This window comes from Artemia franciscana, unplaced genomic scaffold (assembly GCF_032884065.1).
Source record: "Artemia franciscana unplaced genomic scaffold, ASM3288406v1 PGA_scaffold_38, whole genome shotgun sequence".
NCBI classification, from domain to species: domain Eukaryota; kingdom Metazoa; phylum Arthropoda; class Branchiopoda; order Anostraca; family Artemiidae; genus Artemia; species Artemia franciscana.
Window position 1 is genome coordinate 1,632,030 of NW_027062676.1, and position 26,703 is coordinate 1,658,732.

A 26,703-nucleotide genomic window follows, 5' to 3' on the forward strand; every position below is an offset into this window, starting at 1 on the left:
AAGATATCCGATCAAGATTTTAGGATACGATGTGACTGGGGGTGAGGAGAACTTTCTATGGGAGAAAAGTATTCGGGGGAATATTACACGAGGGAGGGGATTATTTTCCATACATGACTTAAAAAAAAAAAACGGTCAGAAATTAAATAAAAAGAGAAAACAAGTTCAACTGACAGTAGGTCGCAACTTTAAAACTCAAAACGAACAGAATTTGTTCTGTATATGATGGGGCCTGCGCTCTCCTCAATCCCTCACTTTTTACGCTAAGTTTGACTTTTTCTTATATTTCTTTAAAAAAGACTGCTCAGGCACAAGGGCCTTTGAATTTTAATGAAATGTATTTTGAAGAAATTTAAGACTTTAATATAAAGAGCAACGAATTTAGGAGGGGACAGGCCCCTTTATATTTGGAATAATTTCATATCGTCTTAAGTTTTATTGTTGGTCCTTACTATCAGTTGAAAAAAACTATTTTTTTCTGTTTAATTATCATCAAGGATGATGCTTTTTGCTGTTGTCGAACTTTTAATTGTTCATGGATATAATAATATTTTAGGGGTAAAGTCTGTTTCCTCTAATTGTATTTGCCGCATCTTTTTAGATAAGATAGATTTATCTAAATATATACTAATCAAGTTATATGCGTTGAATTTGTTTCTCCGTAATGCTTTTTTGATAGCAGTAAAAGCTGCCAACCTTCCCATCTTGCTTTTTGTCAGTGTTGTCAGTGCTCAATTATTTTGCTGCACGAGACAGTTTGAACATCTGTTGAAACGTTTTAGTTGCAATAGAAAATAGCAAATATCAGCTAAAATTTACAGCTTTGTAACGCGCTTGGTCTCTCGATAATATAAGAGTTTTGTCAAATAATTTTCCCTGTCGGAAATTTTGCCAACCACCAAAACTGTACTTTAACTTAATAAAGACCATTTGTATGAAAAATAGGTACGTTTTCAGAGGAAGGGGCTTCGAGTCCACCCTTCTCGGAAACGTTATTACTTGTGTGTTCTTTTTGTCCATGTTCCTGTATTTTTCGTGTAGGTTTTAACGAGTTTAACCCCCCTCCTCGAAGCAAATTCATGCATACCGGGCTGTAATAAGATTAAAAACGCCAAACAGAGAATAAAAGATAACTGTATGGACATAAATACCCAAATTAAGTTTATGTAAATTATGTTTCAGGTGTTCCTGTTAGTTTATCAGAAATAGAGCAGGGTCTGAGGTTGGCCCACTTTAACTATTCAAGAACTAGAAAATCCGTTGGAAATGCTCAGTTGGATAAATACATTGATGACATGCATTTTAATAATGAGATCCGTGAAAGTATTCTTAACAGATTTGCAGTGATATTTGGAGCTTATGAAAATTTTGTTGTTCAAACAAATCAGGTAAGATTTCTTCCGTTTGTCTTTCGTAACAAATATTCAAAATATTCTACTACACTGTGAATAGACTCGGGTTCAACTTGCCGTTCCAACTCAAAACATGTTATCCACACTGTTCATGATTTAGACTATCAAATTGTATTAGAATAGTAGAATTTGGAACATTTTATCTCCATAACAAATTGAACGAAAATGACTTCCCTTTTTTCAAGTTTTTATAGTTCTTCGGGTAATGTTTACAACTAGCCCTCCAATTTAGAAACCCAGCTCTGTAGTGTAGAAATATTTAATTAAAATCGCTCTAGCTTATCACTTCTTCTATTTTCTTGGAAAAAAAAGAACCTCCAGCGACATTGCTGGTGCATAAGGTAACAAACCGATGCTTCAGTTGTTAGATTCAGTTGCAAGCCTCTGTCATAAGTTCCTGTTGAAATACTTCTGAGGATGAAATCTTTGTAGGGGTATTTGAGCTGATTTAGTATTTTTGAAGAAAAATAAATAAAACTTTGCTAAAATAATTGTTTTGAAATTGTCAAAAATTATTTTTATTTAATTGAATTTTTACTTCGTTGCTTTCTTACGCCATATAGTTGGGGTAATATCTCGAGCCACACTTTGTCACACCTATCGATAAAAAAAGCAAGATTTATAAAGGATCCGTGTTCTTTGATAGATTTAATTCCAAACATGTAATAAAGAAGGTGAAAACTGAAGAGTCTAGAACTGTCTTTAAAAAGCGTGCACTGTTCACATCTTGGCTGTCCAAAACCAAAACATGTTCTCTGCTGATACAGGACTCGTTGTCATTGTACTTTGTTAGCTGAAAATGATGGTATGCATTGGGTCTTGAATAGAAATTGATTGAAAATAAAATAACTAGGGGCTTACCATACTTCACGAACCGCATTAGTATTGAAAACTATTTCTCTTTTATCCAGGTCAAAGGTTTCCGAAATGTTAATCAATTTATTCGTACTAAAGGTCATAAATTCTCATAATTTGCTTTGGGCCGTCGATCATGGTAACCAAATGGTATCAGAAAAGGTATTGGGTATTATAATAAAAGAAAAAATTGCCAATTTGAATTGGGTGTCCCCAGAAATTTGGAAAAGCTCATAATTTTTTATAGCAATGTGGGGGGGGGAAGAGGGCAGAGCCCCTAAGCATGCTACACTAATCTGAAAACAGTATCGGGTTGCAAATAGTATACAGGCAAAATAAAATGTATTTTATCTTGGCTGTCCAACCAATAATAGCATATGGTAAATGCTTATCATCACTAGTGTTACAAACCAAAATAAACACACTTTGCTCGGTAATACACTAATTTTCACATATTGTTTGTTGCTCAAATCGTCAACCACAAAAATTGTTCCTACGATAAGCGTAATAACCCCATTTTCTGCTATCCTGTAAAATGATGAAAACATGCGTTACACCCTTTAGTTTTTGGTATGACCATATAGTTTAGCATATTCAGAATATTGTGTACGTTGCATAACATTGTCTTTATTTTCTTTGAGGACAAAGAAACCTGGTTAAATAGTCGGGAATCCAGCCACAACTTCGATAAGACTGCGTTCCTGTCTGATCAGCCACGGCAGCATCTTCCATTTCTGTCAAGATTCATTGAAAGTCAAATGTTTACTACGTTTATCGACCAAAAAATCCTTCAAGGGTTTGGTGAACATCATAGTTTGGTACAGCTGTTTGACCAAAGAGTTCAAAAATACAAGTAAGTGTTCACCTAAAATAGGTTGTAAGCTGAATTGTCCAATTCAATTCATTTCATCTTCTTTTTTTGAGGGTTGTAAAATTCGTAAATTACGGGTGAAGTCATAACTTTCCCCAGAAAAGAGGTCAAAAATGGAACTATCATGTGGTTCCCTCCTCCCCCCAGAAGGAAAATTGTCTTTTCTGACCATACTCTCCACATAGATTTTTTGGTTCAAAATCTGTATGGAAAATTGATCTTATGCAATTTTCATTCCTTATTTATCTAATGAAGGTGAAATACTTAAAAAAAATCTCTGTTGTTTCTTCTGAATTGGGAAACTAGACTTATATCATAACGTAAGGTATATTCTGGTAAGACCTGTTGAGAGAAATCTGGCTATATTAGATCAAGAAATTTTGATCTTCCGAAAATTCACGAAGGGGGGTGGGTCCTTTACGTCCCATCGTCGCTTTTTATTGCTCTCCAATCAGTATTTTTGGAAAATCATTGTGTTAAATTTTTAGCCATGTTATGTCTAGGTTAAGCTGTACACACAAAAGAGATGTGTGCTAAGTTAAACACGCTGGAAATTTAACAGGCATTGATTAAAAAAAAAAAAAAAAAAAAAAATTGAACAATCCGGCCAATCTTGAGTCTTTTCCTCTGCAGAAACCCTTCGGATGACGATAAGTATTTGCTCTTTTCATCCAACCACCTCCCTAATGTTAAAAGAGGAGTGATTACACCTCATTATGCGAACGACATTGCCATGTGGAGGGTAAGAATATACACTTACCAGTGGTTTCAATTCATGAGAATTAGAAGGGATAGACAAAATGTTTTTTTTCTAAATCTAGAGGTGGTAGTTTTTTTCAGTTTTTTCAATGTAAATACCAAAAATAGTTTTTTCAAAATTTAGGGAGGAGGCCTAATTGACGCCATTGACACACTAAAAAATTTATTTACAAAATTAGAAAAATCTAAAGTAAAATATAACCTTAATGTCAATCTTTAAAATACCAACAAATTCGAGTCTGTTCAACTGCGACAAGAATAAAACCAGCCTAAGTCTGGTTAGTGGCGTTTATAGAATTCCCTTTTCTTGCTGTTGTTTCTGTATGTGAAGAACTCATCAACAATTAGAGGAGAGGATATATTCGGCTTTGGCCCAACATGTTTATGATGATTCGGATCCCTAATGTAAAGTAATCGGATTAACGACGCTTCTTGACTACTAAGGTCCCTGTGTCGGCCATGCAGCGTTTTGCTGCATGTCCAGTATTGTCAAGCTAAAGTAAAACCTACTGCACCAACACAGTACTTCGGATTCCTTAGTCCTCTTTGGAAAAACCCTCATAATTTGCCGCCGTTCCTCAAGTTTAAAAAAAAGATTATGCTAAAATTCGCTGATAGTTAGTTAACATCACTTTCTTCAAGGTCAATCAATGGTTTAGAGGTGACCAGGTGTATTGTTGGATGAATTACGTCACACTGGAATTGAACATTAAATAAAGTTGAATAATAGGTTCTCAGTCTTACCTATCCTGATGAATGCCTTAACGAGGAAAGGGTGGTATGAAAGGTTGGAGCTGTTCCGGTGTTGTGAGATGGTTTGGGGTCTCTGCTCCGTCATAAGTTCCTTTCTCCGTCGCTATCCCCAACAGGGAAACCCTGCCTGTGTGGCCCCATGATGGAATCAGGATGGACCTTTCACGAGTTTTTCTAACCAAAACTGTAAATGCTAACAGCGCTGTAGAATGACCTTGAGGAGTGGAGCTGCTCGAGAAAATTATAGTTTAGTAAACGACACAACGTGCTAACAGTGATAGGGTTCAGGAAAAGATATAGAAATGAATGAGAAAGTTTGTGATACTTTGGATATGAAGGAAGATTTATTTTGTGAGGAAGAAATAGTGAGGGTACTATAAGGATTAAGAAAATAATAAGGCCCCAGGTGCTGATAATGGGGTACATGAGTTTTTTAAATAGGGTGGCTGTGAGGTTAGAAATAAGTTACTGAAGATTATGAGTATGATTTTTGCCAGTGATTTTAGGGAAATTCTAATTAAACCTCTCCATAAGAAAGGTGATAAGAGCAAGTGGTAATTATAGAGGTATTATCCTGGTTTCTCTAGGAAGAAATTACTTATTATGATGACATTTTTTAAATTTAGAGATTCTGTAGATAAATGTTTAAGAGAAGAAGAGTCTGGCTTTAGAAAGGGTAGAAGATGCGTCAACCAAATTTTCACTCTTAGATTAATAAATGAGATGTATACGAGTCATCAAACACTTTTAATCATCAGTTCTATAGATTATGACCGATCATTTGATTCAGCTGATAGAATAGTTTTAGCGAAGGTCCTACCCTTGTATGGTATACCAGATAAGTACATTAAAGTGGTTGGTTTTATGTACTAGAATTACTTTAAAATACTTTTTCCACAATACAACTTCTTCAAAGAAAAGTAAAGAGCTCCACTGAACCAAAAATGAGCAGAAATAAACTTCAGTAACCTTCCAAGCGTAAAACTACTGCAAATCACCATCAACAAATAGATGAAACTCAAAACGAATAGAAACTTCAATAAGTAACTGAGTCAAACTCAAAACGGGCAAAAATTGGCATGAGTAGGGCTAACAACCCTCATGCCAGTTCAAGACCGCAACATAAATTGCACTTTACTGGAAACAAAGGAATGACCGTGGATTCTCAGTTTGATAATCATATACTGATATTTATTCCTTGAAGTTTTAATAACTTTTTATTGGTTAAAGTAAAAAAGTGAAAACATTTTAAAGGTATTTTTTTTCAGTAAAGTGCAAATTATGTTCTGGTCTTGAGAAGGCGTTGGGGTCATAAGCCCTACTCATGTTAATTGTTACTCTTACCCTTAGCGTCATTAGCTACAGTAACTGTAATGGTAATATTGGTATTATATATATTCCCTTTCAGCTGAAGAACAACTGATACGTCCTCTTAACAACCTATGTGGGCACAATGTGTTTTTATTTAATTCGATACAGTTTCAGTATTTCCCAAAATTTTCGTCTTAATACCCTTAGTTTTAGTAGCAGCGGTAATAGTAGTAACAGCAGAATTAATTGTTACAGCCTTATCTGTAGTGGTAGAAGTAATAATAATAGTAGTAGTAGCATAAGTAGAAGCAGTGGCAATAAGATCCAAGTATTTTCTTTTGGTAAGTTCAACATCCTCTACAACGAGCCTTGTTAGTTTCAACTTCACACACCAAATCGCTTGCAAGAAAGCTTATGCTACCACCCTTTCTATAAAAACTATATATGGTATGCCCTGGGGACATATAAAGTTTTTATATAAAATTATATAGTCAAAAAATTTATATAAATTATAAATTTTTTATATAAAATTTATAGTCATATAAAATTTCTCTAATTTTGACAGTCTAATTCTTGCCCCCTTGGCAATTTATATATTTGGATACCTTAAAATAAAGCTCATCTGTGATGCTCCCTTCCATGCATATTCACTTCACAGGGGAAGCGAAGATAGGTCTTTAATTTGAAAATGCTGCTAACATTGCAAAAGAATGGCTGTGATGTAAGACTGTCATTGATAAATGTAGAAATAGATATGGATCGATTAAAAAAGGTTTATAATATGGGTGCTGGGTGCACATACATTGAGTTGTAATCAAACAAACTAAGGGGGAGTTAAATTAATTACTATCGACGATTAAACAATTCTGTGAAATATGGCAATGCTAAAGGATCAATCCATGTGCACTTGAAACAAGGAGGAAAGAAGTAATGTATTATTTTGTATTTTTTTCAGTGAAGCGGAAATGACATCTTACCTTAAAAAAGTTTAAGAGGGGATGGCTCCTCTCTTATTTGTGTTAATTTGTGTGTTCCAAATTTTACCTGATAGCAAGTTTTAATTTCTATTCGGTTTAAGTTTTATTTATTCATCCATAGTATATATGTATTTATTTATAAACACAAATGAACATTAGAAATGACACTGTGGAATAAATTTATCATAAAGAAGAAGGAAAAAAAATATTATAAAGCTAAGCCGGCTCTTGTGGCTATATCGCCCTCTATTCGAGATATCTTACCGTGTGATACTCGAAAATTTTTTAATTCATTAGCATCCAACTCGGAAAATGTGTTGGAAATGGACGGGCAAAATGATATACCAAGCCACTTGACTTTATCCAAAGAGGGTAATGAAGTCAAACTAAGGTATATAAAGGATTATATAAAGGATAAAGGTATATGAAGGAGATAAAGAAATTCTTCAATAAAAGCACGTAAGCTCACAGTTTCCCATGTTAAAAGATATGCCAATGTCACTAAGCAGAAAAGACAGCTTACGGAAATTCTGAGCTAGCCCTCGACTAGAGAAACTAGCAAAAACGACATTCTCGGCATATGCAATATAACTTAAACTTATATAAAGAGAAAATACAGTAGAAGACAGATGTTTCAGACAAGTAGCAAGAAAAAATTTAAATATATAAGGAGATAAAACCTCTCCCTGTCTAACTTCCTTCCTAATAGCTAGTTGATCGGAAATATGTGACCACCACTTAATACACACATAAGAATTATCATGACAATATCGCAGTGGAGAAATGATAGACTCAGGAATAATCATGGACAGTGTTTCTGTTTTCTTTTGTCTATTCTGTTTTCAAAGTACCTGTTTCTGCTCAGTTCGTACAAAAAAAGAGAGAAACAGATGACCTGTTTTTTATTTATCTGTTCTGTTTCTGTTTTTATAATAGCTATTTTGTGCTGTTACTGTTTATTTCCTACTTGTTTTTCGTATATTCTTGATTTTACTTAATTGATACGACAATGAGATATTCGGGAATTTCAAACTTACAAAATAGTGATTTTAATCATAATTTGAAATTGTGGAGAAACGTGGCTACGCCCCATAAAATTTTTCGAATTGGAGAGTCAATATAAAGTAGAAGTAAGTAAAATGATGGCATTCAATGTGTCTAACATGTCAAATAATGCTACTAGATTGTTTCAGCTAGACAGAATCAGGCGCTAGGAGTCAAATGAGGGTAGGTTTGTGTTCAAATCGGAGAACGGTAAAGGTCCAGTTTTGTTCTACTAAAACAACTTAATTCCCTCCATATACTATTCAGTCACTTTAGTAGCAAAGTTGCACAGATATTATCCAAGAGAAGCAAGATACAAACAAATCACTGTGTTTTCTGGTTCTATTTTTAGGGCCTTTACATTTTTTTTTATTTATTATTTTTTTAGAGAAATGAGTAGTTTACATAATCAGTTTCAATTTTTAGGATTCAAATTATTTTATACCAGGAGGATACTGCTGTGTATTTGTTTTAAATAAACATATCTTTGTAACTAGTAGAAAGACATCCAGATTCTTAAATCACAAATTTTTGCAACTATACTTCATCAGTGATAGCAATGCTGAATTGAATGCACGTTGCGGAATTTCTCCCGGCGTTGAAAGGACTATCGTTTTCCAGTTGGAACATCTTTTCCACAATAATAATAATTTAGTGCGTCTGTTCAAAACAGGAATCGACTTGGTGTCTACTGATACGCATAAAATTGTTATTTCCGCTGGCAAAACGCCTACTGCTGAACATATGCGTAGATACAATGCTCCAACTATCAACGAAGTGGCGATTGTTATGGTCGGTGATCAGTTCTTACCTCGAGATATTATTCTTTATAGGCGAAACAATCAGTTGACAAGAATTGCTGAAACTCATCGATGTTACGATGCCCTACAATATCCTATCATTTTTTGGGATGGAGCCGACGGCTATTACTTAAATATTAAATTGATAAATCTAGCCACTAACAAAGAAATGGATAAGAAATACAGCGCAATGAACTACTATGGCTACAGAATAATGATTCGTCAGGATGAAGAGAATTATATTTTAAAATGCCGTCAATTGTTTCACCAGTACATCGTTGATATGTATACAAAGATTGAATCAGAACCTTTGCTATCCATCCGTCAAGCTCCGCTCTGAACAATACATTCATTTGCGAGATGCAGTTGTAAATGACAGTAATACCACTAACATTGAAAGAGTAACGATTTTACCTTCGTCATATGCTGGCAGTCCGCGTCATATGCATGAGTATGCTCAAGATGTCATTGCGTATGTTCGTCTCTATGGTCGTCCAGATTTATTTATTACATTTACATGTAATCCATCTTGGGACGAGATACAGCAACTTTTACTTCCTGGACAATCGCCGATTCATAGACATGACATTACGGCGCGTGTCTTCGGGCAAAAGTTGAAATCACTGATAAATTTCATAAAAAAACTTAGTGTTTTTGCCAGTGCGATGCTGGTTGTACTCAGTGGAATGGCAAAAGCGAGGATTGTCACACGCACATATACTAATATGGTTATTAGATAAAATTGCTTCTAATGAAATTAACGGTGTGATTTCCGCTGAAATACCTGATGTAGATGTCGATAGGGGCTTACATGACATTCTGGTAAAAAATATGATACATGAACCTTGCGGTGAACTGAATGAAAATTCACCATGCATGGACAGAGGAAGGGGCACAAAGCAATATCCTCGACTTTTAGTACCTAATATAGCTACCGGCAGTGATGGATACCCTTTGGTAGACATAAAAGAATGTCTGCCAAAGATGGTGGAAAATCAGCAATCATAAAGTCGCATAACCGTTACATCAAAGTAGATAACTAGTGGGTCGTTCCACATTCACTTTTATTATCGAAAACATACAATGCGCACATAAGCGTGGAATATTGTAATACCGTAAAGGCAATCAAATGCATATGTAAATACGTCAACAGAGGCAGCGACATGGCAGTTTTTTGGCTTGCAGTCCGAAATGAGTGATATCGATGAAGTCGTACAATATCAGGCTGGGGGATACATAAGCAGTAATGAAGCACAGTGGCGTTCATGTATTCGTTCCGATACATGAACGAAGTCCAGCTGTTGTTCACTCAGCGGTACATTTACAGAATGGCCAACGGGTTTATTTTTCGGAATCCAACGTGCAACAAAGAGCCCTGAATCCACCGGATACAACGTTAACTGCTTTCTTCGCGTCATGTCAAAATGATTCTTTTGCAAAAAAAAACTGCTGTATTCTGAAGTGCCTACGTATAACACGTTGAATGCTAATAAAAAATCGTTGAACGTCGAAAACGGGGTGAGTCAGTTGACGGCGGACTTAACATCTTCAAAGAAACCCCCATAGGAAGAATATACACCTTTCACCCCAATCAAGATGAATACTTACTTCTCCGCCTGCTTTGGTTAATGTACCCGGCCCGACGTCCTTTGAGCATTTGAGAACTGTAAACGGGACTATACATGACACTTATCGTCATGCCAAGCTCTGAATTTATTGGAGAACGACCAACACTGGGATAACTGCATCAATGACGCATGCGAAACGTCAACTCCAAGTCAAATTCGTGCATTGTTTGGAATCATATTGACAACTTGCTCTCCTTCGTCTCCTACAGAGTTATCGGAGAAATACAAATCGCGAATGGCCGAGGATATACTCCACCGAATACGGCTAGAGAGGTCAGATGTGACCTTGGAGTTTACAACAGAAATTTATAACTGCACTTTAGGTATGATTGAAGATTTGTGCTTATCTATGGCAAACAAACTTCTCAAGCATTTGGGAATGCCTTCACCTAATCGTACTGCTGCTATTTCTACATGTGTAGAATTGGATCGTGAACAAAGTTACAACACGATTGATCTAAGTTTTGTTGAATGAGCCCGCTGAATAATTGTTCAAGTTTAAAACGAAAATTTTGCAATTAAGAGAGCGAAAGGAGATGTGTTCCCAGGTCCACAAATAAGGAAGACCATTGCTGGCAGTCGCTTTGAAGAGTCGCTTTCACTTTCACATAACTTAACTTCGGAAACTTGTTGGATAGGTGCCTAAAAACATCTGGATTGTTATCTAGTACCTTTACGAAGTCCATGATGAACCTTGCTTTATGTGAACTTTAGGTATAAAAATTTTTCACGCTTAACCAAGGGCACGTGAAAGATATTTTTGCTACCTCGCTGCACTTCATCTCTTGTTCTTGTCTCTGCTCTCCCACTCACAGATAAAGTAGCAGTACTTGGTGTACCGTGTCTGTATTCCCATGAGAATAATGCTCACCTTTAAATCACCAAAGATATTCCCGTTGTAATTGCGATACTGGATTGTTTCAACAAGTAGTAACATGGTTTTATACGTCTCTTTAGATCGCTAAGATATCCAACCGATACTAATACACACATATTCCCGTTCTGTAATGATGCAGCCTCCAAACATGCCTTGGAGGGATCATTAAACAGTCGCCAGGCTTCTGTACTATTCTTTACCCCGAGGTTTGACATAAGGTATTCGATATCTTTGCAGTAGCACATATTGCCACACATTATAAAGAATTTCACGAGTTCTTTGTGTCTGGCTCGATATTTTTAAGTTCTTTTACCTAGCGACTGTAAATAATTATCTCAAACGTGAACTAGGCCTTTGGTTAGTGCCAGGTCATGTACGATATCACCAAATCATCATTATTAGTGAAATGAATATCTTCACATGGATGGTTAGCAGAGTCTGGGTTGTTGCTAGCAGATGAAGAACTTTCTTCTCGCATTTCTTCAGCGACTCTGTATTCTGCAGGTGATGTTGGCATTGGACAAGTGACGAGATCATGTGGAATTGGCTCTGAAACTGAGTGAACATCTGGATAATTCACAGGTGCACAAGTTTTGTATGAGAAACCAGTGACATTTGTCAAACAGAAATAAAAGTCCGTGTTGCAGTTGCTTGAAACACACACCATTTCCTGGTATGAGTCAAGGGTCGCATTTTATCCTTATACCCAATGGTTTTTTTTCTTTGCTTTCCTTACCTAATTCTAGATGTTGCATGTCAAATAGATGAACAATGGTTCCTATGCTCTCCTCAGAAATGGTGTAGATTTCTTCTGATGGGCCTTGTTCGCGAGGTAGCCTCAAACATAGCAAACTAAAATCTGGTTAATTGATGCAACCTCTAGACGCCATTGCTTTCATTAAAAATAAAATAGAAACAAATAAAAGAATAGTAAAACTCATATAATAACGTACAACTCAAAATGTATTTAACTGAACATTTCTAATTAGCATTACAGTTTATATATTTTCATTGGGTGATAAAATTTCAGGGTGTCCTAACTATACTCTCTTTCAATGGAAGAATTGAGTGTTGCATTAATATAAAAAAAAAGAGAAAAATTCCAATTTATGGCCTCCAGGAACAGTAGCTACGCCTGAAGCAGAATTCGTTAGTAGGGAGCACTGAAAAGAGTCGGGCAAATATGTCAGCACACCAAACTCTTTCAAATTATTAATAACAATTAGTTACTTACCCGGGATCCTGATTCTGCTTCTTAACCAGATCGCCAACAGTGAGAGCCAAATACTCTACGTTCTGACTATTAATAGTACCTGCCGCCAAAAATTCGGATTCATTATCACTTAAGTATATAATATTTGTATATTATAATTGAGTGATGTAATATTAACTTGATAAGCATTTAATAATATTTAATAAGGGAGTTTTTTTTATGTCTCATACAGGCCATGCAATTTTTTATCTATGGTAGACTGTTTGGAGAAAGGCTTAAAAAAAAACAACTTTAGAATATATACTAACAATCCCTAATGATCCCTCAGTATTTTCTTGACAAAGGGTTGCCCCTTCTTCGACTGTGGAGAAATCCACAAATTAACGATTTTTTTTTTTAAATCAGTCGTATGAATTGTCATATCACTCTCTTGTCTTGTAATTTATCCAGTTAATCTAAGCAAGTCAAATTCCAGGGGTTCCAGTCATTCCGAGCTCTTGTTCTTATTTAAAAAACTTTGTTAATGGAACAATTAGCTTCTTTTGCTTTTTTTGTCTCTAGTATGTGTAAACAGGTTTGTAATTAGAAGCTATTAACTGTTAATATTCGGCTTCTGATATAAAATAAGTATCTCGAACGTCAATAGATACTAGATTGCTTCCTTTGTTTACAGGTGTCATCATCGTGATAGTGTTGTCAGGATGACGACTTATGATCTCCAGAGTGCAGTTAAAGACTCGGAAAAATCGTTGGAGAAGCGAATCGCCACGATTGATTTGATCGTACCACAAATCACAGAAGTCCTTAGTGAAGATGCTCTTAGAGATAGCTTGGCTGCTGGAAAATTGGAAAATATTGTTGGTATTTCGTTCCCACAGCTGAATGGAAAGATATTAAACAAGGAACCTCATAGGTAAATGCATGTGACTATTGTTTTCCTCTTTGAGTAATTAGTAGTAATGTATTATCAGAAATATACGTGGCTGAAATTGGAGTTGAGAGTGTATCTAGACCTTTTCTGAAGGAGTAGGTTTAAAAGGCTAAAATGTTTATTTTCTAGGCCACAAATTCTCTTTTTTTACCAATTTTACTGATTACAAAAATAAGGGGAGATAACAGTGTGGGCAATATAAGGGGAAACAACAATGTGAGACGAATTAAAAATGGATTAAAAGTAATACCAATACTAGACAATACAACAAGTGTTCTGTGCCGTTTTAAAAATAGTAACGTTGTTTGAAGCCTTGTTTAAAGTCAAAAAGGTATTTGTATCAATGACGCGACTGCCTGGTATTTATCATCGTGATATTTCATATTCTCTTTTTAGAGCAGTTCTTCTCCCGCTTGTTTTTTACTCTTCCATTATTTGTCATGATTTTAGAATTTGGGATTTTTCTTCAATTCGCCTTTGTTATTTCATATACTGTAAATTTTTACTTTGTTTTCTAATAAGTTTTGGTAACTTTGAACTAGTCTCGAAATTTAAAACTAATGAGCCCTGGAAATAGGTAAGATTAAAATTAAAGATTTTTACCTTAAATCTGAAAATATTTTCCCTATCTATAACTTTTTGCCTTTTTTCCAAAGAATATTCGTGATCTTTTTATTTGATGCATTCTCTCTTCTTATTTTTCTAGGTCTATTGCGTTTTTATTGTTGTTGTTTTTTTATTTTGCTCGCTGCTTTGTCTGATTTGCGGAGTGTTATTGTAACTGTTTATATTTATAACTTTTGAAGCTTTCATAGTCCTCGAATTCAATGGAAATAAAATAAAATTGGATAATTTATGTTTTCAAAAACACCGAGACATTGTTCCTAGGCCACCATAGAAATATTGAAATAATCGAAAGGACCTTAAACGAATTTGCTGGTGTTTCGTCCCAAAGGAAAAACTCCAAAAAGGAGTAAGAGAAAACCGATGAGGCATAAAAATAAATTGAGCACAAAATAAGTGTAAGATTTTTGTTGCTAGTTCTAGTGAATACTTTGAAGAAACTTAGCATTGGACTGCCACTCTTAGTCCTCTAGATTTATATCAATTTACTCCTGAGGTCTTCAAAACTTATTTTTTACAAGCTTCAAATATGCTCATTACTTCTAATAGTCATTGACATCGCGTATGTAATCTGATTTGATATATTCTTGATACTTGCAAAATGCCATTATTTTTTTCTATGAAATTAGTGACCTATATCACAAGATAGTTGTCTTGTTTTGTTGAATCCCCACTGCATGTAGTATGTAAGGCCCTCTGAAATTTCAAAGTAGTAAAAAGTCTCAAAAACGAGCCAATTGTCCTTTTTGGGGATGAACAATATTGTGGTTTTCTATCAACTAACTCTAAGAAAAACCTTTCCAAACCAATTCAGCTTCTCTTGTGTAGATGCACTCTAAGCTTGATTATTCGAGCAGTAAACTCTCTCTCTCTCTCTCTCTCTCTCTCTCTCTCTCTCTCTCTCTCTCTTCTTTATCTTTCTCTCTTTCTTTCTTTCTTTCTTTCTACTCCCTCTCTTAATCTTTCTTTCTTTCATTTATTATTGCTCTGTCTCATGTAGAAAACGTAAAAGTGGCGGGCGACGAAGAGCGGCATGCACTATGGAAGAGGGTTCAAAGTCAGAAACAGTTTCTTTCTCACGCTCTGAGGCTGTTGAAGTTCCAAACGAGTTTCAGCTTCAACAACCATCAGCTGCCAATTGGAATTTTGTGCAGCAATTGTTGAAGGTACGCATCAAATAATTTTAATAGTCCCTATAATTCGCTTTGACTAAGGAAATTTTGTATTTTATTAAGGTATCAATGAGCAATGGGAAGGGTTGATGAAAGATATATATATATATATATATATATATATATATATATATATATATATATATATATATATATATATATATATGTTTCCCACCTGAAAAATTTCGCCTGAAAAATTTCCCCCCTCAACGTGAAGATGGGGGAGTTACAGAATGTATTTGTGCATCTTAAAATAGCAACACATCAAAGTTTCAGCCATTTTTATTGCGCAGTATTTATTTGACAGTCGTTTGAGTGAATCGATGTGAGTCTTTGGGCGAAAAAGGAAAAAATCCAGTATAGATCTATCATAAAATATTTGTTTTTGAAAGGAAATACGCCTACTCAAACCAAAGATGAGTTAGACTCTGTGCATGGGGACTCTTTACTGTCATTTACTACAGTGAAATTGTGGGCAGCTGAATTTAAACATGGCCGTAAAAGCTTAGGATATGATGAACGTTCGGGACGTCACACAACTGTAACTACTGACAAAAATATCGCTAGAGTTCACCAAATGGGGCTATACGACCGCTGAATTAAAGTGAGAGAGATAGGGTAGGCAGTGAAAATGTCCACAGAACGTGTTTGTCACAAACTAAATCAAGATCTAGACATGAGAAAGCTGTCCGTGCGTTGGGTGCCGCGTTTGCTAATGTTAGACCAAAAACGTGTTCGAGTTAACATTTGCAATGCTTTGTTGGCGCATTTTAGGCCCAATAAATCCAGGTTTTGGTGTCGAATAATTAATGTAGATGAAATTTGGATGCACCATTATACGCGTGAAAAAGGGATACATTCAAAACAGAGGGCTGCGAAGAGGGAACTAAAAGAGCTCTAAAAAGATAATTTAAGAGGAAAAGGTTTAGAGCAAAAGGTTTTTCTTAGAGATTTTGCTCTAAAAAGAGCAAAATCTGTTGTTTTTTCGGCTGGAAGAGTTATGGCGACTGTTTTCGATTTTCTAACCGATTTTCTTCAAAAAGGGAAAACCATTACAAGAGAGTACTACACATCTTTACTTGACAAGCTCATGGCAGAAATTGTGGATAAACGGCCACATTTGCAGAAAAAGAAAATTCAGCAATATATATATATATATATATATATATATATATATATATATATATATATATATATATATATATATATATATATATATATATATATATATATATATATATATATATATATATATATATATATATATTTATATATATATATATATATATATATATATATATGTATATATATATATGTATATATATATATATATATATATATATATATATATATATATATATATATATATATATATATATATATATATATATATATATATATATATATGTATATATATAAATGTATATATATATATATATATATATATATATATATATATATATATATATATATATATATATATATATATATATATATATATATATATATATGCATTTTTGTTGAATTTATTTTCTTCTAAGTAAAGAATTAATTGGGATCTAGGCGTTTGCACACCCCCCCCCCCCGGAAAAAAACGCAGAAAATATCCCCCTTCCTCCCCGTGGAAAACAAGATTTCCCAATTTTGAGAATTTTAATTCATTTTTTTTTTAGTTTTGTTGAGACGTGCTATGGAAAGGGAAAAAGAGCAATTTACACACCATAAGTATCTTAAAAATTTAGAGAAAAAAAACTCTATTTTTGTTGAAAAGACTTCCATATGAACGTCAGCAATTTTTGGCAGTAGCGGTCGCCAAATTAAAAAAAAAAAAAAAAAGAAGAAAAAATTTATAAGCGAAAAAACGTCAAAATTAAGCTAAAGATATATGCCACCAAAAGCTCAAGAAGGTTTAGCTTTTTATGGCACTTGGTATTAGCCAAGTGACACATAGCAGTTGCAAATTCTGTCGGTCTGTCTGTCGGTCCCGGTTTGTCTACTTTAGGGACTTCCAAGTAAGCTAGGACGATGAATATGGCAGACGTGTCAGGGACCGGACCAGATTAAATTAGAAATAGTCGTTTTCTCAATTTGACCATCTGGGGGGGGATTGGGGGGCCCATTAATTGGGAAAAAATAGAAAAATTGAAGTATTTTTAACTTACGAACGGTTGATCGGATCTCAATGAAATTTTATGTCTGGAAGGATATCGTGTCTCAGAGCTATTATTTTGAATCCTGACCGGATCTGGTGACATTGGGGGGGATTTGGGAGGAGGAAACCTAAAATCTTTGAAAACACTTAGAGTGGAGGGATCGGGATGAAACTTGGTGGGAAAAATAAGCACATGTCCTAGATACATGATTGACATAACCGGAACGGATCCGCTCTCTTTGAGGTAGTTGGGAGGGGGGGTTAATTCTGAAAAATTAGAAAAAATGAGGTATTTTTAACTTACGAACAGGTGATCGGATCTCAATGCAATTTGATATTTAGAAGGATATCGTGTCTCAAAGCTCTTGTTTTAAATCCCGACCGGATCTGGTGACATTGGGGGGAGTTGGGAGGGGGAAACCTAAAATCTTGGAAAAATCTTAGAGTGGAGGGATCGGGATGAAACTTGGTGGGGAAAATAAGCACAAGTCCTAGATATATCATTGACACAACCGGAACGGATCCGCTCTCTTTGAGGTAATTGGGGGGGGGGGGTAATTCTAAAAAATTTGAAAAAATGAGGGACTTCTAACTTACGAACGGGTGATTGGATCTCAATGAAATTTGATACTTAGAAGGATATCGGGCCTCAAAGCTCTTATTTTAAATCCCGACCGGATCTGTTGACATTTGGGGGAGTTTGGGGTGGGGGAACCTAAAATCGTGGAAAACGCTTAGATTGGAGGGATCGGGATGAAACTTGTTGGGAAAAATAAGCAGAAGTCTTAGATACGTGATTTACATAATTGGAACGGATCTGCTCTATTGGGGGGGGGGGGGGGTAATTATGAAAAATTAGAAAAAATTACGCATTTTTAACTTACGAAGGAGTGATCGGATCTTCATGAAACTTCATAATTAGAAGAAGGACCTCGTAACTCAGATCTCTTATTTTAAATCTCAACCAGATCCAGCATCATTGGGGGGGCAGTTTGGGGGGACCAGAAATCTTAGAAAATACTTAAAGCGGAAAGATCAGGATAAAACTGGATGGGAAGAATAAACACCTGTGTAAGATACGTGACTGACATAACCAGACCGGATCTACTCTCTTTGGTGGAGTTGGGGGGGAGTTAATTTTGAAAATTGAGGTATTTGTAACTTACAAAAGGGTGACCAGATCTTAATGAAATTTGATATTTAGAAGGATCTTGTGCTTTAAAGATTTATTTTTAAGTTCCGACCAAATCCTGTGACATTGGGGGGAGGTGGAGGGGGAAACCGGAATTCATGGAAAACGTGAAAATTGGGGTATTTTTATCTTATGAATTGGTGATCAGATCTGAATGAAATTTGATATTTAGAAGGAATTCGTGTCTCAGAGCTCTTATTTCAAATCTTGAACAGATCTTTTGACATTGGGGGAGTTGGGGGGGGGGTCTTGGAAAACACTTGGAGTGGAGGAATCGGGATGAAGCTTAGTGGAAAGAATAATCACATGTAATTGATATGTGATTGACGTAACTGTACTGGATTCGTCCTCTTTGGGGGAGTTGGGGGGAGGGGTTCAGTGATTTGGCGAGTTTGGTGCTTCTGGACGTGCTAGGACGATGAAAATTGGTAGGCGTGTCAGGGAGCTGCACAAATTGACTTGATAAAGTCGTTGCGGGGCTAAAGCGAGAGGAAAAATTAGAAAAAATGAGGTATTTATAACTTACGGGCGGGTGATCGGATTTTAATGAATTTTGATATTTAGAAGGACATCGTGACTCAAAGCTCTTATTTTAAATCCTGACCGGCATTAAGCCTCTGATTTTCCTTTTATATCAATCAATTTATTCTTAGAATTTTGTTAGAGCTCATACCATATGAGCTCTTGGTTCTTAGCTCTTCTTGCCTCGTCACAAGTGCCATATGAGCTCTTAGCTCTTGTTTGAAAGAGTACTTGGCTTTGGGGACCGATAAATTCTTATTGTTTAAGTTTTCACGGACGAAAGCGTTTTCAAATTCTACTAGTTTGTTTTTCTTATCTGCCAATTGTAAAACTACCACACATCACTCTTGATAAATAAATGATACTCAAAATAAACAGAAATTATAATAGATATCCAAGTCAAACTGGTAAAGAGCAAAAATTAAAATGAGTAGGGCTGTCAACCCCCCCCCCCTGCGTTCTCAAGACCAGAACATAATTTGCACTTCGCAAAAAAAACAGCAACAAATAACTGCGTATTGTCAGTTTAATATACATGTTTTGATATTTTATTGATATTTTGATATTAGATATTTTAATACTTCTTTATTTATTAAAGCCAAAAAAGTGAAAACATTTAAAATCTGTTTTGTTTCCAATAAATTACAAATTATATTCTGGTCATGAGAAGGCGTGGGGTTTTGAGCCCTAATCATATTAATTGTTGCTCGTTTTGATTTTGGCACGGTTATTTATTGTTATTTTTGTTCGTTTTCGGTTTCATTTATTATTGATGGTGATTTGTGGTAGTTTAACACTTGAAAAGTTATTTGAATATATTTTTATTCGTTTTTGGCTTGATTCCCCGACAAAGTTGTTTTATGGAAAAAAAATTTCAAATTAATTTCTGTTCGTTTTTATTGACATAGTATTTTTCATGAAAAAGAATATTTTGTATCTTTTTTTTTTCTATTAGACTCCATAGTTTTTGACTTTGAAGATCATTTGACTTTATTTCTGCTCATTTTTGGTTTAATGAAGCTCTTTACTTTTCTTTAAAAAACTTGTTACTTATGTTTTCCATCAGGCGCGCACCCACGGGTGGTGGGAGGCTAGAGGGGATGTACTCCACGCAAGAAAAAAATTACATTCTGTTTTTAAATTTTATATAATCAGCTCTGTTTTATCATTCATTGCTTAGTTCCTACTCAAAACTTGCATTCAAAGATATAAAATAAACTTAAAGTAATGCCTTAAAATACTGTTTTTTAAGGAATTTTTAAAGTTTTCCGTTGATTGGCCCAGAGATCCCTGGTCAACCCCCCCCCCTAATTTTTACTGAGTGCACCACTGTTTCCCATTAACAAATAAATGTATAAGTAATTAAATTTGAAAGAAACATGTTTTTCAACTGACAGTTGGGAGCTACATAAAAACTTAAAATGAAATAAAATGATTACATATATGAAAGGGGTTGCCTCCTCCTCGACCTTGCTCTATTCTTAAAGAATTAGGACAAAAATTCAAATCTTTAGTGTAAAGAGCAAGGTCTCGAGTAGGGGACAACCCCTTTCATAGACGTAATAACTTCTGTTCGTTTTAAGTTTTGATGTTGCTCCTTATTTTCAGTTGAAAAAACTTGTTTTTTAATTTAATTTCTGAGTGTTTTAAAATAATACCGGTGAATCCGGCTTCCCTTCCATGAAAACGTATGAAACCAAGAAAGAAAAGGATATAATAAATGAAAAATAAAATCAAATAGGTGAGAAAACGAGGATTTTGCCAGCCAGTAGCAAAATATGAAGATAAAAAATAAGCAAATATTTCGACAAGGACCTCCGCCAAGTCGTCCTCAGTACTAAAAAAAAAAAAAAAACAGAATCTAACCTTTCGAAGTGGATTTGACAAGAGAAGAAAAGATACTGAATCAAAAAACCAGCCAGAGATCAATAAAAGAAAATTCACCAATCTCATTGAAAAAGAATTTTTTTTTTCTTGCAATAGTTTTCGCCTGTCTGCAATATCGATTTTCATTAGATATGTGGACAGGTTGTCTTAAATTAGACTAGGCGAAAACATTGATGGAGTCTTTTAATATTAAGTTCTTATATATTGGGCTTAAGGAAATATCTCCTGTGTCTCTATTAAGAGCTCCCCTGGCCCAGCATATTTTTGAAAATCCTGAACATTTAGTTATTTTGAAGAGGCAACTTTAATATCTACTGTAAATGGCCACCGCAATCTTTTAAAGAGGCAATTGAGATAAAAAATAAAATTATGTAAACAGAAATTTGGCTGATTTGACAGACAGAACATGTAATCTGGTTTGAACTAACTCAAGACTACCATTCATCTCATTCATATTTTTACTGTGGCTGTCTCTTCCCCACGTTTCCTTTGACACATTTCTCTCGGTACTTTTGAAGGATCAATTTAGAGATAAGAGCCTCGTAGTTTTGGTACACATTGACCAATTAACATTCTTAAGCTTGTAGATATTTTTCTTGGAGAAACAAATTTCTTGATGGCTATTTTATACTGAGAAGAATATTGTTTTCTTCCAGATGTTTTGCATATGTTGGGCTTAGTATTAAAATGGACAAAGTCTAAAAAATATTAGTCGAAATATGGATCTCTGAAGCTGTTATAACTGCAGTTGAAATCCATGATATCGATTATTATAGGGGTTTGTTATAAAAAAATTTAAATAAAGAAAAAACTGCGGATTTAAAGACTATCTCATTAAAAAAAAACGAACATAAATTAATTTAAAAAACCTTTTCCACAAAACAAGTTTTTCTAAGACAAGCAAAGAGCTCTATTAAGCCAAGAATGATCCAAATAAAGTCAAACAATCTTTCGAGCGTAAAACTACCACAAATCACTATCAATAAATAAATGAAACTTAAAACGAACAGAGATTACAATAAATAGCCAAGTCAAACTCAAAACGAGCAAAAATTAAAATGAACAGGGCTTATAACCCCCATGCCTTGTCGAGCGCAGAATGGAATTTGCGCCTTACAAAAAAAAAAAAAAAAAAAAAAAGGCCGTGGATTGTCAGTTTAACTGACACAAACTGATATTTATTACTTTAGAGTTTTGACAATTTGTTATTTATAAAAGTAAAAAAATTTAAAACATTTCAGACGTATTTTGTTTTCAATAAAGCGCAAATTGTGCTCTGGTCTTGAGAAGGCGTGGGGGTTATCAGCCCTATTCGTGTGAATGTTTGCTCGTTTTGCATTTCATTTATTTATTGATAGTGATTTGTGGTATTTTTACGCTTGAAAGATTATTTGACTTTATTTTTACTCGTTCTTGGCTTAATGGAGCTCTTTACTTTTCTTTGAAAAACTTGTTTTGTGGAAAGAGTTTTTTAAATTAACTTCTGTTCGTTTTTTTAATGACATAGTCTTTTTGATGGAAAAAATAATTTTTATATCTTTTCAGTTTTTTCCATAAGAATCCATGGTATGGGTTGCTATTTGTATATTGGAGAAACTTTTTTGTTAATCCTAACACAAACAGTATTTTTTTAATTTAATTTTATAGCTTCTGAAGTTGACCTGAAAAATAAACTCAATATCACTCTCAAAAAATTCTATTTATGCTCTTTGACAACCTGGATACACTTACACTCTTTTTTTTAAATTTAAACTGGAAGAGCAGAAGTAGTAATAGTAGTATCCCCAAAAGTATCAACTTATTACCCCCTCTCGTTCTCAATATATTGCTGAGGTGTCTTATTGGCAGCCATAAACACAATGCCTTTGATTTATTTTAAAGTAACATTTAATTTTATTTAATTTAAAATATTAATCGCTTAATTTAATTTAATCGCTTAATCGTGGGAGTTGTCATGCCTAATGTCCCTAAAGACATAGTTACTGAACCGTTCTACTAGGCTGAGCAAAACGGCTGTCTCAAATTTTTTACTGGATGCACATGAAAATGAATTGGCTTGAGAAAAGGGCTGCTTGCCCCCCAATCTCTTGTTACTCTTAAAAAGGCACCAGAACTTTTAATTTTGAATTGAATTAGTTCCTTTAGAAGTTAGAATGATATTTCTAGCTACTATAGAGTAGTGTTGCCTATGATATCCTTAAATTCCCTTTTGAAAACGTGCATGCCTAAAGTTTTGTACTTCAATTGAAACTCCTTAACGTTCCCCAAAAGTTTCATCTTAATACCTTTAGCGTCATTAATTACATTAACTGTACCGTTAAAAAGAAAACGATTAAAAATGGTGTTTTTTAAGGCCAAATGAAAATACTGAAGAAAACATGTGCTTTCTGTGTTTTCTTCAGTATTTTCATTTGGCCTTTAAAAACACCATTTTTGATCGTTTTTTTCTTTATTTTATGGCAGACCAGTGTTGTTTAAGAAATTATCAGTAGTATTAGTATTAAAAGTATGCAAATTTTGCCTTCTGGTTTGTTCAAAATCCTCAACAAGTTATACTTAAAGGCCTGAATTAATATTACAAGTTGTTCTTCGGATATTGCTTTGTCACCTTTCTGAAAGTCTACATGCTCATAGTTTTTTTTTTTTTTTTTAGTTCTACATCTGCCTAAATATTGCTTTAAAACTTCACTTTAATACATTTAGCTTGCATAGTAGGAATAGTTGTAGCAGCATTAGTAGCAGTATGGGCACAACACCTTTGGTTTCTTCAACATCCCCTTCAACACAAAGTAAAAGTTCAGCTTAATACATACAATCAACCATTTCTCAAGCATTTCTGGTGTGTCCGATTGACAACCTGCATGGGAATAGTGTGTTTCGATGTAGTTCCATACAGTTTCTATATATCCCAAACTTATCGCCGTAATATCCTTAGTTATAGTAGTATTAGTAGTAGTAGCTGTAGAATTAATTTTAGTAGCCTAAGCTTTAGTGGCAGTAGCAGTAATAGAGGTAGTGATAATAGTAGCAGTAATATGAGTTCAACATTCCTCACAACAAGCCCTGTTAGTTTTAACTTGACACACCAAAGTGGTCCTAAGATATTGCTGTTCCACCCCTTTGACAACTTGCATACAGAGGGTATTGTCTGATTCAGTTCAACTTCCCCCCTCAAGGTTTCTTGAAAATGTCATCTTCATGCCCTTAGGCATAGTTGTAGTATTGATATTACTAATAACTGTATTGAATAGCGGTTGTACTGCTTGCAGCAGTAATATTAACATATTGCCTTTTGGTCAGTAGAACATCCTTCTCATCAAGTCCTGGAAGCTTAAACCTAATACAACTAGCCATTGCTATGACATTGCTGATATGTCCTTGCGATAACCTGTATGTTTATATACGTCTTGAAATTTTCATCTCATTGCTCTTAGCCCTAGAAGTAGTTGCAATAGAAGTACTAGTAGTAAGTGTAGCAGTAACAGTAGTATTAGCTGTAGTGTGCACATATTGCCTTTTGGTGGCATGATGTTCCCCTTTAAGTATTCTTTGAAAGTTTCAACTTAATACCCAAATTAATTCTGAGATACGCTATTTGGACAATCTGCATGTACGTAGCGTCTTTTGATTTAGTTCAAATTTCCTCTTAATGCTGTAAATAGAGTAGTGTGATAGTAATAGTGGTGGTAGTTGTAGTTGTAGTAGTATTGATAGCAAGCAAACATTGCTTTTTTTTTATCATCTCCCTTATTATTTCCTGAATTTTCCAAATTAATATACTCAGTTATTTCTGCGTTGTACCCTTTTGACAATCCGTATATACATAACGTGTTTTAATTTAGTTCTACACTTCCCTCAACATTTTCTGAAAGGCTCACCTGAATGCGCGTCGTCTTCTTGGAAAGTAAAGTGCAAACATGCATACCTTTCTCAATAACATATACTATTTGTAAACAATGAATTAATTGCCTAACTTACATCCCTTGTCCTGAGAACTGTAGAAAAGTTGACATCCCCAATACTGGATCTTTCAACTATACTGAACAAAATAGCTCTATTAAAATTTTGATTGGATATGTTTTGTGATATGATCGGATTGGGTAAGGGGGGGCGGGGGGTTTGAAGTCCCTTCATTCACTTTTGACTCTTAAAAATTGACTCCTAATTACGTTTAAAACGTTTAACTTTTCTATTTTTATCAATCGAAAAATTATCAAAACTTTAAGGAATAAATATCAGTATATGCATTCAAAACTCTCAATCCACGGCCTTTTTTTTTAGTAAAGTGCAAATTATGTTCTGGTCTTTAGAAGGCATAGGGATTGTCAAAGACATAATTTTCAGACCTTACAACAAAATTTTGATTGGATATGTTTGTGTAAATTGTGGACGTGGGAGGAGGGTTAGTTGCCCTCTAATCACTTTCGACTGTTAAAAAGGGCACTAGCCCTTTCATTATCTAATTGAATGATCTCTTTTCGATGTTTCTACGACAACAAATGATCATCTCAATCTTTCTATCAGATGCATTTCGAGAAAATACGAGGTGGACGGGGGTGGTGGGTGGTTATCCACTCTCCGATCACTCTGAATCTTGAAAAGGGCCCTAGAACTTCTGATTACCAATCCAATGAGCCCCCTCTGAAGCTTATACGATCACCCTTTTTGTATATACCTTATATGAGCTCAAGGCATAATTTATAACCCTTGGCCTGAGGGCTCTAGGAGGGTTGTCATCCTCAAAGACATATTTTCCGGACCTTTCATTTACGTTGAGCAAAATTACTATCTCTAAATTTTGATTGGATGTTTTTGAGAAAATGGCGGGCATGGGAGGGGGGATAGTTGCCCTCCAATCGTTTTCGACCGTTAAAAAGGGCATTGGCCCTTTCAATTTTCAATCGAATGAGCCATTTTCGAAGTTTTTACAACAACAAATGGCGATCTCAAAATTTCTATCAGATTCATTTCGGTACGAGGTGGAAGGAGTATCCACCCTCCCATCACTCTGAATCTCAAAAAGGGCACTAAAACTTCTGACTAGTAATCCAATAAGCCCCATCCGAAGTTTATACGATCACCCTTTCTATATAAACCTTATATGCCCCCAGGGCATAACTTACAACCCTTGCAGTGCGGTCTGTAGGAGGGGTGTGTCATCCCCAAATGCGTAATTTCCGGATCTTTCAACTACGTTGAGCAAAATGGCTATCTCAAAATTTTTATTGGACGTTTTTTCGGAAATGGTGGCTGTGGGAGGGGTTTAGTTGCCCTCCAATCACTTTCGATTATTTAAAAGGGCACTAGCCCTTTCTATTTCCAATTGAATGAGCCCTTTTCGAAGTTTCTACGACAACTCATTCCATACAAAGTGCCTCGGTCTAAAACAAAACAAAAAATACATTGTGCCCACATCGCTCTTTACTTAGGCAGTGCTATTGCGCTGCCTGTCATAAATCGATAAAAACTGATTTACTACAAAGCCTTCATCATAAAAGTAAATTTGGGATGGCCGTTATTTTTCTGGCTTGAGCCAGTTCTCCATATTTTACTTCAGTACTGGAAATTGTGTGTTGGCAAATATGCCCAATGGATTAACTCCTGGAAAGCATCAGCTGATGTTGCGCCTTTTTTCAAGTCACCTCTTGGTTTGAATTTGTTTTTTCTCAAACGAAGTAAAATGGCTTAACTAATCCAATATGATTTATTAATAAATCAAGTTC

At 34.9% G+C, this 26,703-nt stretch overlaps 1 protein-coding gene across 2 annotated transcripts in view; it reads left to right on the forward strand.

Moving 5' to 3' along the window:
• LOC136041789 (DENN domain-containing protein 5B-like) overlaps window positions 1-26,703 on the forward strand; it is a 153,813-nt gene that overhangs the window by 28,411 nt on the left and 98,699 nt on the right. For both annotated transcript variants that reach the window (XM_065726543.1, XM_065726544.1), the window contains exons 11-14: window positions 1,183-1,388; window positions 2,909-3,120; window positions 13,174-13,413; window positions 15,056-15,221. In XM_065726543.1, the coding sequence (XP_065582615.1) occupies window positions 1,183-1,388; window positions 2,909-3,120; window positions 13,174-13,413; window positions 15,056-15,221 (824 nt within the window). The remainder of the gene's footprint in view (window positions 1-1,182; window positions 1,389-2,908; window positions 3,121-13,173; window positions 13,414-15,055; window positions 15,222-26,703) is intronic.